Here is a 15,845-nt window from a genome sequence, read left to right as displayed (position 1 = left end):
GAGAAAAGACCCCAGAGACTGCTGTGGATGAGCCAGGCTCTTGCAAGGACTGGGGCCCATGTGGTGAAGAGGGATGGCGAGAATTGATTTCTCCAGGACTCAAGTCCTTCAAGTGTGGGCCACAGCCCCGGCACACAGCTTGGGCAGGCAATGCCATTTCAGGCAGAATAGCTGGAGCGAAATCATGAACAATGCACATTTTCCTCTCCCTTTCCTTTAGGTTGTCTCTTTTCCTTTCTTCTATTTATTTCTATACTGTATTTGGTGGTGATTCCAGGGGAAATGTTTTTTTTTTTTTTTAGATTTTTTAAAGGCTTTCAACCAGGATTTTTTAAAAGCTTTCAACCAGGATTCTATCAGTCCTCGAATAAAGGTCAAGGCTTCTGGCAGCCATGAATATGTGGTTTGTAAGCCTTTTCCACAACGAGACTGATTTCCTAATGAAAAGGCATCTGATGACAGGGAGATGCATCCCCTAAATGAGGATCAGGAAAGTATAGAATCAGCCCTGACCACCCATATTGTCCTTATAGCTATCTGTCCCATAGATAAGGGTGAGGGGTGTAAGCAGCAGCCCTTCCTTGAAGTGCACTGATTCCCCTTGGAAACTGTCTCTAACAGTCTGGCCAGGGTCTTTGTCCAGTCTGTTTAATAGAGGTTGTCTGACTTCATCTATCAATCATCTCTCTCACATCTCTCATCTATCCATCCATCTATCCATCTGTCTGTCTATCTATCTATATCTATCTATCTATCTATCTATCTATCTATCTATCTATCTATCTATCTATCTATCTATCTATCTATCTATCTATCATCTATCATTTCTCTCTCTCCATACATGTGTGTATGTATGTATGCATGTATGTATGTATCTTGGGCAATGAATAGAGCTCCAGGCCTGAAGTCAGGAAGATACAATTTTAAAATCTGTCCTCAGAGCGGCAGCTAGGTGGCGCAGTGGATAGAGCACCAACCCTGGAGTCAGGAGGACCTGAGTTCAAACCCAACTTCAGACACTTAACACTTACTAGCTGTGTGACTCTGGGCAAGTCACTTAACTCCAATTGCCTCAAAAAAAAATCTGGCCTCAGACACTAGCTGTGTGACCCTGGCCAAGTCATTTAACCCTGTTTGCCTGTAAAAAGAGCTGGAAAAGGAAATGGCAAACCACTTCAGTATCTTTGCAAAGAAAACCCCAGAGGGGTCACAAAGAGTTGGGCATGACTGAAACAACTGAACGACATGTATATAGCTGGACTACATATCATATACATATGAAAAATATCACATATGAATATATACATAAATCTATGATAATACATATCTTCAAGTATACATTTAAAAATATGGTAGCATGGTGTAGTGCCATGGTATCAAATTCAAATAGAAATGGAGGCCACTAAATCATACATAAGGATCCCTGAAGACAGGCTATTGACTCATAAAACCACATATTAACATCATCTACACTCTCTTGTATTTTTATTTATTATGTTCAATATTTCTCAATCACATTTTAATCTGGTTCCAGCAGCATTTAGGAGTGTTGTTGGCCTGCATGTGTTTGACACCTCTGGTCCAGTGGACAGTGCAATGCACCTCAAATTAGGAAAATCTGGGTTCAAATCTTACCTCAAACACTTACTAGCTGTGTGACTGGACAAATTGCTTAATTTCTCTGAGCTTCAGTTTCAAAAGTGTGCTGAAGTCAGCTCATAATTGGTAAATTTTCAGTGAGATCATTTGTAACTCGTAGACAACTAGACAACTACAAATCAGAACTTAATTTACTGTTTTGTTGATTGTCTAGACTTAAGAAAGTAATGGAGGAAATGTTAATAGTGTAAATTAAACTTGAGTATGTCTTATATGCATTTCTTTCTGAGAGCCAGTTTTTATTTACCAGCACACTCCCTGTTCATCTCAGAGAGCATGTTGTTAAACATTTACCAAAGTATCCCTGTTGTAAAACAAGGGGTTAAACTCAATAATCTCCGAAGTCCTTTCTAGCTCTAATCTATGATGAAAGCTCCAGTGTGCTATTGTAGTATGAGCTAAACTCTGGGTTCTTTTTTTTTAATTAAAAAAATAAATTTATTGTCTTTTTAATTTATGGAATAAAACAAACATTTCCATAACAGTATAATTTAAAAAAAAAGATGATTGCACATGAAACTGCAAATCTAGTCTGTACAATTTGCTAATCCTTTTAAATATAGAATAAAGTTATTGATATGGGGTTGGGACATATCAAGGATTTTGGAACTATTAAAGTTTAAACTGGCCAGCTAAAGGACCGACACACCTTGAGAAGTAAGGGAGATAAACCCATTAGGCGTGGCTGCTGCCTAATTGGCCCCAAGGGACAGAGATAAGTCAGAAGTCAGACCCACCACCTTTCTTTCAAACTTTCCCCACCTCCAAAGGGAACTTTCCATTATCTACCGTCTATAAAAGCTTTTGACTTTCTTCTGTTTGAGGAGCTAGGTATCTCAGAGAATCTTGTCTCTGAACCATCTCCCCTTGAGGCAAAGTCTTGACTTCTCTCTAGGTCCCTTTCTCTACCCTAAATAAAAGATTATTTTATTCTAATTGAATTATATGTGAAAGGGTGTGGATTTTTTTTGGGGGGGGGGCGGGGCAATGAGGGTTAAATGACTTGCCCAGGGTCATACAGCTAGTAAGTGTCATGTATCTGAGGTTAGATTTGAACTCAGGTCCTCCTGAATCCAGGGCAGGTGCTTTATCCACTGCTTCACCTAGCTGCCCCCAAAGAGAGGGTGTAATTCTTTAAAGAGGAATACAACCTATTTCCCCATGATAGTTCTCATGTCTTTTTTTTTTTAAATTTTTTTCCTTCCCTCCTTCTCTCCCTCACCCCCACACTGCTATGTCCTAGACATGACTATTTTTATCCTATGCATATTTCCACTGATCAGTTCTTTCTCTGGATGCAGGTAGTGTCTTCCTTCATATGTCCCTTGTAGTTGGGTTGTCAAACACCATGTTCACAGAGCACAAACTCAGGAAGGGCTCAACCAAGTTGTAAAAAGCTTTAAGCATGTCCCTAGCATAAGGGTCATCCTAGCTAAGTTTGGGGCTACATTGGCAGCAGGAGACACTGGTGAATTTTTTGGTTGTGAAACTCTCAGGTCATATAGATGATGTGGGCCCCCTTCAGTGGAAGGAACACATGGTAATGGAATCCTGGATCTTTGAAGTATTGAAAAAGAACAGATCTGCTTCTGAGTTCCCGGCCTGGTTCCCTTCATGTCCTAATTCATGCTTTTGAACTATAGTGGTTTTCCCAGCAGAAGCAGAAAGGGAGAGACTTAGGGTTTGAATCTCAATCCTACTACATCAGAGAAATCACTAAATCTATGTAGGCCCCATATAACCTCTTCTGTAAAATTCATGCCTTAACCAAAATCACTCTGGCTCTCATTGATCACCTCAAGCCTCATTTGGCCATTGTTTGACCTCTTGATGGCTTACAATGGGTATAAATAGCAATTGTTTCTATTTTGTCCCAAACCCTGAGGGTCTCTCCCCACCCCACCCCCCACCTCATTAATTTGTTTGTTTATTTTTCTTTTTGAGTTGTTAAAAGAAGTCATTCTTTGCTTCTTTCTTCTTTTCTTACCTAGCCTTAAGTTACTGAATGAGCTTTGCTTCAGACAAACTAAGACCTGGAAAGACTTTAGCTTAAAAAGGCCAAGGAATCCCACTGCATCCAAGGCCATCCACAGTTGTCCTGATCTACATCTTGCTACTAGACCCAGATGGTTCTGGAGGAGAGAGTGAGGCTGGTGACCTTGCACATCCCTGCTTCACTTAGATTCAAGCCATGACATCACCTCCCTATGTCTAGGTCCACTTCAAAAGAAGGACAAACAACAACAAGATTAGATTAGATGAGGGAGTTGGTAACTTTTTTTTCCTGTCATAGTCCTCCTAAACCAATTATATTGAAATAAAAATGCAATTTTCCACCCATCTAAGTTCACAGATCCCTTGAAGTATAATCCAAAGACTCCTTGGAGGGAGAGAATTGGTGGACCCCAGGTTAGGAATCCCTAAATTATATGATCTTTAGAGTCTGTGCCAGTTCTAAATTCTATGATCTCATTCCTATGGATCCCAGATAATGAACACCATGATTGTGGTCTAAAATATCTCTCTCTCTCTCTCTCTCTCTCTCTCTCTCTCTTTTTTTTTTTTTCTCAAAGGTTTTCCCTTGTGTTGTTCAGCACATGTTGGGGCTGAGTAAAGATGAGCTGAGGGGAGGATGCATGCCTAAAATGTCATTAAGCTCTGATCCTGGCACAGTTGTTAATGAGTTCAAAACCCTGAACATCAGTGCCTAGAAATAGAGCCACTTTCTCTGCCAAGGCACATACAGATATCTTCCCTCAGTTCATCTCCATACTATTGACAGGAACTTGGCAAGGAAGGGAACAGGGCTGAGAACTAAAATGTGAAGGTATAATTTAGGAAACCAAGAGTTGCTTTTGCGCCTAAGTGTATTTTTTTTCCCCTAAATTAGGGACATCTAGAATATAGATGCAAAAATTTGTTTACCATTCAACTGAGCAATTGGACAATATGTGCTCCTGTTGGCCTCTTTTCATGGACTCCTCTTCTTCTCTCTCAGGACATGCCTGGCCCTGGTCTGGGCTTAATAAATACTTGTTAATTGACTCCCCTTTCCTTTTATCACTTTACTCTCCACATCTCTGTCCAAAACCTGGTGATTTATTCAAGATCAAGCAGGGCAAGGGGCTTGAGAATGGCAAACCCTTTTTTTCTAATGGGATAACTGGCATAGTTTACACCAAAGTAGGGGGGGTAGGCTAGATCATGTCTTCCAGCCCACTTATTTCTTTGTTTCAAAAGCTAATTAACTGATGGAAGTGGGCCATCTTCTGCTGCATCAACTGATCGACAAATATCAGTTGTGTGACTATAAAGCAGTAAAATTGATTTGGTGAAGGAGAAACATTTATGAGAATTGATGTACCCAAATAAATGCTATCTTTCAAAGTAGTCTTTATGGCAGGTCATGTGCTAATTCAAACAAGGCTTCCTTTGCCTCCAGTGAGTTTGGAATTCTTCAAGAACTACCTTCTAGAGGCAATATTCAAACTATACAAAAACTGAGTGCTAAGACTTTGCCATTGCATTTCATTTTCTACCCAATAGTATTACCTATATTGTTTACCCTCTATATTTGTTTCTAAGTGACCTTGGAGGAGTTTTTCTAAAAATTAAATCCATTTTTTTTGTTTGTTTTGGGGGTTTATTTTTGGTTTGTTTTTGTTTTTGCAGGGCAATGAGGGTTAAGTGACTTGCCCAGGGCCACATGGCTAGTAAGTGTCAAGTGTCTGAGGCTGGATTTGAACTCAGGTCCTCCTGAATCCAGGGCCAGTGCTTTATCCACTGTGCCACCTTGTTGTCCCTCCCAAAATCCATTCTTAAAAGAAAAGAAATTCACCACCATTTAGATTATTCAGAAGAATACCCTTATAATGATTGGAATGATGCCACCTACTGGAGACTTGCTGTGGGAAAGCTCCACCATGAGGAAAATGCCTCAGGGCAAGGCCATGTGGCTTTTCCTTGGCATCAGGAAATAACGTTTGCTCATGGGTGCTGCCTATCAAGGCTACCAGCCAATCAACTTGAGGAGCCTCCTATTTTCTGGGAGGAGACAGGAAGGAGGAAAGAGAGCCTGTGTGGAGAGCTCTCGCTCTTTTTGGGTTCCTGACTTGATGGTGGTGGTGATGGCAGAGGACTTCACAGGAAATTTGAGGAAAGATAGGAATGTCAGGCTGTTGGAATTCTGTTCTCAATCTTTTTCTTTCTATTTTCCAATGAACCCTTAAAAACCTAAACTCGTTTTATCAGTGATTTTAGTCAGTTTCCCCCAAAACTGGGGGAACAGATTAGAATCCACATTTGGAATCTTAAATTACACACCCTGCAGGATCCAAATTTTGATGTAGAAGCAGGGTTCCCAAAATTTTTGGATTTAGGGGAAATAAGTGAAGCTTCCCTTGGCAGCTGGAAGATAGTGATACTCATTTGGAGAGTCAAGTTGACTCTTATAGATCACAACATAACTGACTGCAGGGGTTGCAAAAAATTTGGCAATAGTAAAAGGTTATGTATACCTATTTTATATACCTCTATACGGGGGGGGGGGTCACATAAAAATTTTGCAGGTGAAAAGGGGTTGCAAATGGAAAAAGTTTAAGAAACCCTGTTCTAGGTACTCAATTGATGCTACTGTCATCCACTTAATACTTTGACTTATTTTTCTTTCCAGTAGTGAGGTGTTTGGCTGACCCCTAAATATATTCTTGATAACCTCATGACAAACAGGGAGCATTTGTCAGAAAGCTGTTCCTAGTTCCCCTACTAAAGTTGTCTTCTCAAGCCTCATTGTGACTTGGAAGCAATCCTGACTTTTAAAAGACAATGCCTGTGAAGCAGCAAGCTCTTTAGCCGGTCCTAATAAGAAAGAAAGTCTTCAAGCAAGGGCCTTTTGATGGTCTTGCCCTAGTCAGAGAGGTTCATCACCAGGTGGGCTTACTCCCCAACTGGGGAGGCCATAACCACCCTGAAAGACCATTGCAGAGGGGTGGTACTCTGGAGTGATGGAAGAAGTAGCAACTTTCCCCATCCCCAAACCATGGATGAGGCACTAGAAAGGATGCTGGATTCCAAGTTAGAAGACCAGGGTTCAAACACTAAGCTCCATTAGATAATGCCTATTGGACCTTTGGCATACACTTTCTATCCCTGGGTCTCAGGTTCCTCATTAGTAAGGAAAGAAGAAAATAAGCATTAAAAACAACAACAACAACAACAACACTTAATATTTACTAGGTACTGTGCTAAAAGACTGTGCCTGAATTTAAGGAGTTTCTATTCTAATGGGGGAAGAGAATATGCAAAAGGCAATTGAAAAGTCCGGATTCAGAAATGAAAATATCTGGTAGAGGATGGAGAGTGAGCATTGTTTTGATGTACAGAGGAAGCCCTGGCCCCTGGCATAGGGTCAGAGGGGAATTAAGGAAGACCAGATTCCACGCCTCCAAAAATTGGAGGTTTCAGGAGGTACTCACCGATGGCAAAAGGCAGGGTGCCTTGTGGAGGGATATTCTATTGTGAATGGGCTGTAGGGGTCATTCTAGGATGAGGAGGTCCCAGATATTGAAGGAGGCTCTAGAATGAGTCAATAGTAGGGGGCATGGTTTTAAAGTCCAAGGGAAATCAGGAACAGGACTGGAGGAGAATGAAGAATTAGGTATAAAATGGAAAGTTGGCCCCAGTGGCTTCCAAAGTCCATTCCAATTCTCTGTCTCTGTTGATCTGTCTCTAGATAAATAGATAGTCAGACAGACAGACAGATAGATACACACACACACACACACACACACACACACACACACACATACACAGACAAACAAGGTGGGCCAAAAGTCACGAAGGGGTTTCAATATTCAATAACTCCTTTATTTTTGTTTTTAATTTATAATACCATAGCGACATATACAGTATATATAGGAAATGAATTCATGTGATGTGTGAAAAATAAAATCTTGTAAATGGTGGAAAAGAAAGAAAAATAATTTTCAAAAAGTTATTAAAACATTGTAACTTTTGACCCAACCTGTAAACCCTCTGGTATGTCTATCCTATATTGCATGATACTTGAAGTACTAAAGCATTGCCCATACAACAAAGGAAGTCTAAGTAATCTATCCTAGCTTGATATTACTGGCACTAGTTTCCCTTTAAAAAAAAAATCCTTTTAGCATTAAGAATTTGAAAAGCATAAACAAACATGAATACTTCCTTATACCAGGAATGGAAATGTTAGTTTGCAAATGAATCTATGAATCTCTGCTACTTATAGCTTGGTTTTTTGTTTTGTTTTGCTTTATATACATATACATATACGTATACATATACGTATACATATACGTATACATATACATATATGTGTGTGTGTGTATACATATATCATATTTGGCACAATACTTCCAACACTGCCCTGCTTGTTTGTGTCCCCTTCTGAACTCCCTTCTGCTACTGGCACTATTTTCTAACCAATAGTAGCTTAGCATTTATGAGTAACCATGAATCCTTCTTATGTTTAACAACTCCTAAATTGTTTGGGATTATTTTAGGATCAAAGAATTAGAGGTGAAAAGGGACTCTGGAGGTCATCTAGCAGAGTGGTTTCAAACTCAAATTTTAAAAATGGGGGCTAAAAAAAACCATACATAAGGATCTCTTTATGCAACTTGGAATCTCTGTATTGACTTGGAAAACCACGTTATCTCTGCTTTATTATATTTTTATTGTTGTATTTTTTTCCTAAATATTTTTCAATTACATTTTAATCTGGTTCAGCTCACACTGGGGAATATTGTTGGCTATTGTTGGCCTATAGACCATGTGTTTGATGCCTCTGATCAAGCATAATCCTTCATTTTATTATTAAGGAAAGTGACTCTGAGAGTTACTCATCAAAATTTACACATAGTGTCAGAGCCAGGTTTCAAACTAGAGTATCTCTAGCAAGAGCACTCTCTTTCCCTGAATGCAGCTATCATTGTCTCATTGCCCCTCCTCCGAGCCCCACCTCCAGTCTTCTCTTTGAATGAACATTCCTAGTCTTAAAATTCCATCTTCATATGACATGAACTCAAGGGTCTTAATGATCTTGGTTACCATTGTTGATCTTTTTAAAAAAAATTTTAAACACATTATCATTGTTTTTGTTGACATAGTACCCTGAATTGACCCCAATACTCTAAATGTGGTCTGACGAGAGAAGAATACAACCATGGTTATCATCTCTTTGTTCCTAGAAGATACAACTTAATAGGACCCCAAATCACATTACGTTTCATGGTCTGGTATCAAAGAGGGCCTTAGAGATCATTTTACTTCAACCTCTTCATTTTATAGCTTAGGAAGCTGGAACGTAGTGTGATGTTTAAAATCTATATTGTGTGATCCCCTTAAATTAGAAGTTTCAGCACCAGTCTTTGGGCATTAAACATTTATTAAAGCATAGAGGTATTAACATGGAGTTCAGAAAGTTAAGAAAAGGTCTATCTAGCCTAGATTTCCAGCCTGGTTGGGTTCTTCCTCAGGTCCTCCTCCATGAGCCTGCTTTAATCAGGAACTCTCCAGCAAGCTGATTGTGGAAGCTTTTTATAGGTCTGGAACAGAGGCAGTCCTTACAGACTGCTTCAACCTGATTGGTTGGCGTCATCCAAATCCTTTGGTTTTGAAGGTGTTCTCAAGTTGAGTTCACAGTCTAGCTTCTGAGAACAATACCTTCTTAAGGGCTAGCCAGGTGTGATTACAATCCAGTTAACTTGAAGTAGGCTAATCAACAGTCAATCACTCTCACTTGATTCAATCAATCTAGATTAATCTCCAGGTGGGTCTTTGAGTATCTGCTAAATCCCATTATTTCATCACAGTAGAGAAGGGAAGTAACATTACAGAGGTTCTTAGTCTCTATTTCCCATTGCTACAATACTAAAATAGAACTTGAGCCCTTAGTTTGAGCCCTGCTCTTCAGATACTTCCCCAAGCTACAAAAGGCAGGTGTCCATTGGATTGTCGTCTTGCCTACCCAGAGAGACAGGCAAAGGACAGATGGTAATAGACAGGTCTGAGCATTAAATTACCTAAGATGTGCATACTACTTTGACTAAGTTAAGACAATGCGAAGTTTATTTTGTAAAGCTACCCCACACAAACCATAGTGGTAAAAAGGACCTTCAAGTATAGAAATGCCATCCATTCTGAATTAAATCTATTTACTGTCAATTAGACATGTCAAATTCTTAAGCTTTCACCAGATAGTTGTGTATATGGTTCCTGAGAACCCGAAGCAAATACCCTACAACAGCGATGTTAGGGCTCCTCATCTTGGTCAAACTGAAAAGTTACTTTTTTGGAAGACTCCCATGAAGACTCAGAGATATCCAAAGCCCTATGCAGCAGCAAAGCCAATTTCATGTGGATAAGTGTAAATCTGTCTCTAGGAAGTGGCAACCCAGGACTAACCCTGGGAAATTAGGTTGTAGGGCCAGGGGAAGCACAACAGAAGATTTGAGGTTGAATCTAGCTTCAGTTATATAATACTGGGCAAGTTAATTTACCTTTCTCTGCCTCAGTTTCCTCACCTGTAAAATGGGGATAATATCATTATCACCAACCTCATATGGTTGATGTGAAGCTCAGAGGAAATAATATGTGTGAAGTACTTTTCAAATCTTAATGTGCTATATTGTTAGCTATTTGCATAACAATAACAACAATAATAATTCTTATTATGTAGGATAATTTAAACAATTAATGAATTTAAATTAAGTTCATAAAAGGAATATCAAAGCAGGTTCTGAAGAGGAAAAGAAGTTATAGAAAGGCAACCTGAGGCTTGACAAGTGTATATGGAAGAAAGGATTATGATGGAGAAGTTTATGGACTGAATCACATTTCCCACATCCCCTCCCCCCCATCTCCCACCTCACCTGATTGCAATAATCCAGAACCTTCTTCCAATGTACCACCACACCAAGGGCAAGGCTGAGACAATTGGTAGTTCTCACACATTAGAAACTAGGGTTAGGTCTGGATATATTCATATAAATATATTGCTAGCAGGAATGGGGGGAAAAAGGAGGGTTGAGCTATTAGTAAGAAAGAGAGCAAGTGCAAACCAAACTGAGCTGCTTCTGTTTAATTGTTTATTTGAACATCAAAGAGATTGAGAAAAATGTCTACAAGTTCTTGAGTATCCCACCAAATTTTTTACTTCTTAAAGGTGCAAAAGAGGTTTACATGTGTGTTTCATTTAACAAAGCAAGGCAGCAACGAAACAAAATTACGTCAAAAAACAGTTATGCATCAGCGAAAGAGCAGAATAATCCAGCCAACACATCATGGCAGCTGAGCCTCCTCCCATAAAACAAAGACTCTACATGGAAAGACTATGTAGAGTGCACCAAAAAAAAAAAAAAAAGCATCATTATCTGAAGCTGTGAGAGTACATAGACTGGCATAAAGTCGCTTGTTAATTCAAGTCTCTGTGACCAAGGACCTCTCTTCATTCACAGAGGGGTCAGTTGTTGGTGGTACCTGGTTTCTAGTGGGGACTATGTGTTGGTTTTCCAGGTGCCCTGCTGTGCAGCACATACACGCTGAGGATGGGCTTGGAACATGGCAGCATTTACATATTTTAAAAGTTCAGGCACATTTGGATGCAAAAAAGATAATAGAAATTTTTTTTCCTTTAATCTCTAAAAGAGTGCAAAATTGAAATGCTTAATAAAGGCAGCAATCACTTAGAAAATAATCTTCAATGACTTTAAAATAGCCCACATTTTTAATCAAGACAGAAACACAGCTAGAAACAGAAGAAAATTGCAATAATGGAAAGATGGATATTTGGTACCCACAATTTAATTCATTTGACTCCAGTTTAATATATATTAAATTTCTGGGATACTGGCAAAGAAAAGTACGCAATAAGATATGTGTCCAACTCCCAGGACTTGCTCAAAATAGAACACTGATCAATGAGTCAAGGCTTATAATGACCAAAAAAAAAAAAAAAAGCTAGTTTCCCTTTGCAAATTTGCCTGCAGATAGATAAGACATCTATCAGAGTATCCACAGCCATCTAATCTCATTTTTTGAGACTGGGCAGGCCCTGAAAATAGACAATTCAGAGTTGGGCAAGTCATTATGAATGGAAAATGGTTTTGAATTGCTTCCTTTCAAGTGATGCTGCCTCAAATCCTTTTTGAAAGTGGGCATAGTATATATCCTAAATAAATAAATTTCATTCAGTACTTTAGACCAATTGTTTACATCTTAGTCATTCCAATGAATAGCAATTTCAATATAAGAGCTGTCCTTCCCACAAACCAACTCTTCCCAAAGGAAATAAAATGGGGAAAAACAGTATTACCCCAGTGTATTTAAAGATGAATGATAAATGTGTGTGTGTGTGTGTGTGTGTGTGTGTGTGTTTTCTCTCACATAAGGACAGAGGCTTTAGCTTTATTTAAAAGTGGATGAGGCAAATCAAATCAAAGACTGCTTTTCCTCAGGGGCTGGCTTAAGCAATGAAGGTTGGGTATTGGATTTGGTTTATTTACACTCTCTCATTACTGTATGATATCATTAAACTATCACTCCATTAAATCCATAGCTAGACTGAGGTTAAGAGAAAATGTAGTCCAGCTCTTTCTTTAGCTTTATTTCTCCAGAAAATATATTGTCTATCTGGGCCTGAAACAAGTCCTGTTCTTCCTTCACTATTTCTGAAAGCTCTAAAACTACCATTTTCTAAGTGATTGTCCATTTAAGCAAGTTATCTGCATGTAGTTTGTGGGGCAGTTTTGATGGCAAATCCTTGATATATATTTTACTAATCTGCCCAAGAAAGCATTAGGCAATTGACAATTGTTGTATTGTCCCCTAAAAGAAAATAAAGTAGATCCTCCCTTTCCATCTATAAGTTTCTCCAGAAAGAAAACTACCAACAATGGATCTCCAGCACATGCCTGAATAAGGAAGAGCAGTCTAAGCTAACAATTGTCAATCACTCACTAGTTGCCATTTCGGTTAAGGCCAGGAAGAAATTTCTAAAATTACTTAAGACTCAGATATAGCAGGCTAATATTGAGTCCATCCAACTTTTTTCTTCCCATCTTGAGTTTAGTGGGATCTTGACATGAATACAAACTCTTTGGATGAGCTAAGTAAAATATTCCACTCTATTTCTGTTTGGTTTCAGCTGGAATTAAGTCATCTATAGTTCTAGGGTGTTTTTTTTATTTGTTTTTTTGTGTTTGTTTTTTTTAAAAAGGAAATCCAAGTATAAACATTAAAAAGAATCCACCGTCCCAATGGCTACTGTCCACAAATATCATGACTAATATTATTTTGGTAAAAGCAAAATTAGCTGCCCTGAATAGTCTTCCTTCCCAGGTCTAGGCTCTGCTACATGAAATTGACCATCTTCCCATATCCAGCAATAGGCACCAAGATTCATGCTGCTTTTGTCTACTATGGATATAAAAGTTGATATGAAATGTGATTTTCATGTAAATGAACAATCACCAGGCCTTAAGTGATGGCATACATGATAAGGTTGCTTGAAGAGTATCTAAGAGTTAAACATTTTGTTGGTTGGTTTTTTTGCATGGTAACCCAGTCAACCAAAATCTAGAACACAATCGCTACATTCAATTGTCTGATAAGCAAGTGATGCAATTTAAAAATATATTACACTATATAAGGTGCTTTTTTTCCCCACAAAAATGACAAAAAAAGAAAAAATATATATATTTTCTGAACAAATTAGTGATGTAGACAAGTAAAATTGCCCAGAAAGTTAAATGCACATACATACACCAGAAATTAACATTGTTTTGTCCTTTCCCATTTCCCAACATTTCCATCATGGCTCACACTGGGTGTCTGGAAATGAACACATTTGAATTTGCTTTACATACTACATATATGATGAGAATCCCAAGCAGCTGATCCTAGTTGTGATTCACCAAGTAACCTCTGAATCTTGTTTTGAATCTTAGACTATGGGCCTATTAGGGAGGAAAGTGGCTAATAGCAGATGTTTATCTTAGTGCCCTGGGCCCATGTGTGTCCTAGTTGTTGTGAAATGAAAATCCCTCATGCTGCAGTCTAACAAGGGAACAGTTCCTGGAAGGTTGGGAGACCATTTCTTTTTTAGTTTAATTAGGAAGGATTCCTGTGGCCTTGGGCTAACTTCCCATTCTTGGCTTATGAAATGAAGTGGGCCATGGAGAAGACTTTTTCTAGACTGAATTTTTTGGGGGAAATTAAGGAAATACAACTTGATATAGTTTTGGCCAGCCCTCCCACTCTTTTCCAAATGATCTAGCCTAAGGCTTCTAAACCTTCAGCCTGACTATATGGGCACTACCTCTCTATATCAGAAGCACTAACTTAATGCAGTCCCCACAGGCTTAGTGTTCTGGGAACACAGTGAAGGCAACACTGCCTCTCTTGACAAGACAAGAGCACTATGACCCAAGCTGAACCTGCTTAAGGAAAATGTTGGAGAAATGTAAAGGCCGATGAATTTGCTCACTGGGCAACCTTAGAGCTAAGTTTGAAATCAGAAGACCTTTCCATGTATGGCTGAGGATTGCCACGCAAGCATAGCCATTCAGCCTGATCCCCTTCCTTCTTGTCTGGTTCTCTCCTTTTCTCTCTTCTAGAACTTTATAATTCTTGGACATAGCTTTTTATGACTACTGAGCTAGATGTCTCTGGCCTAATTGAGTCACTGTACCTTCTCTGGGGTCTCACATACTGCCAGGAGATAATCTACATGAGAGGAGACTTTTGTTACTCATCAAAATCCAAATTGTTCAAATGGAGTTCTTTGACCAGTAAATGAGACTCCATTGCAGGGAAGATCTTGTCAACCTCCCACCAGTTTCATTAAAAGTCAATAGGAAGGTTTGGACTACTCCAAAAAAAGTTGGAGGGAGGGGTTTAGTATGTGCATAGGGGGTTCAACAGGGACAAACTTGCCTGTAACTATTGGCAATGGCAAGCATGAATTAACCAGAGACCACTGCCTCAAATGCAATGCATGTATCCTCTAGAACACTGTCTTCAATGATGCAGTTCTCAGCAAGCCCTAGCATTTGATGCATGAAGCCCACAGAGCTTTGGCAATGAGGATCAATATTTAAGACTGGATGCATCTTGTATTGCTACAGTGGAAACAAACAAATAATCACAGGAACATTTTACTATCACCATGCAATAGAGCAAAAGCTGTAGAATATGACTTTAATAAAAATGATACATTTCTATAGGAATACAAGAGTAGGCTAAAACTAATGCATGACCTATCCTTTCCTAAGCCAGAAGTTAAAGAAGCTGGTTAAAATTTGTGTGAATGACCCATTCTTAGAGCCAGCCTGCAAAAGGCATGTGTTGTTTAACACAAAAGTTACCTGCCTACCTCCTAGGTCATGGCTTCAACATGGCTTTAAAGCAAAGGGCCAATTGAGACCCAACTCTTAGGCTGAGCTCAGTCATGAAGAGCTACAGGAATCCTTAAGCTAATTAATGCAGCAAAGGGGGTAAAAAGAGCCATTGCAAAAAAATTACAAGTAATTTGGCCCTGGAATCCCTATTGGCTATTTGCAACAACTGAATGTTTGCTGTTGAGAATGGTAGCAAGCAAATGAATGGCCACTCATATTCAAAATCACTGGTGATGGATGCATACTGGAGTGTGTTATGTGATATTATTCAGCTTAAGTGATGCATGAAGTAGGTTATTATGCTGCTGGGATTCTCAGGACCTCCTAGGATTTGGGACTCAGGAGCTCTTAGATTGTGGTGGGGAAACTCTCCTCATCCCTTGTGATATAATAGGTTTGCAAGGAATGCGCTGAAGTTGACGCAGTTGCTAGCTGGTTCTGGTTGTCTTCCTCCATAGGGGCACCCCCTCTGTTCCCTGGTGCATGTAAGCGGTGGGCATCCAGCATCTCCAGGAGCAGGTCATAGAGTGGGACCACATTCTTGCACTTCATGCTGTACAGGTGCTCCATTCCTTTGTTACTGTGGTTTCCAAGGAAAACAGAATGATGATTATGGGTTTAGCCAGATCAATTAATCAGTGACTCAACAAGCTTTTATTTAATGTCTTCTATAGACCAACTAGCCAAGAGTAGAAAAAGGAATGTCCAGGTTACCTCTGCTAGCCTGCCCTTAAACCCTGCCCAGCC

At 39.3% G+C, this 15,845-nt stretch overlaps 1 protein-coding gene across 1 annotated transcript in view; it reads right to left on the bottom strand.

Moving 5' to 3' along the window:
- Positions 1-10,765: 10,765 nt before the first annotated feature.
- The window catches only part of ESR1 (estrogen receptor 1), a 531,109-nt gene continuing 526,029 nt past the window's right edge, over positions 10,766-15,845 (bottom strand). The window contains 1 exon segment of the mRNA XM_043999817.1: positions 10,766-15,678. Coding sequence (XP_043855752.1) covers positions 15,447-15,678 — 232 coding nt within the window. The 3' untranslated portion in view covers positions 10,766-15,446.

Source organism: Dromiciops gliroides, chromosome 4, assembly GCF_019393635.1.
Source record: "Dromiciops gliroides isolate mDroGli1 chromosome 4, mDroGli1.pri, whole genome shotgun sequence".
Classification (NCBI taxonomy): Eukaryota; Metazoa; Chordata; class Mammalia; order Microbiotheria; family Microbiotheriidae; genus Dromiciops; species Dromiciops gliroides.
The sequence above is the reverse complement of the archived record's forward strand: the minus strand, read 5'-3'. Positions and strand labels throughout refer to the sequence as shown.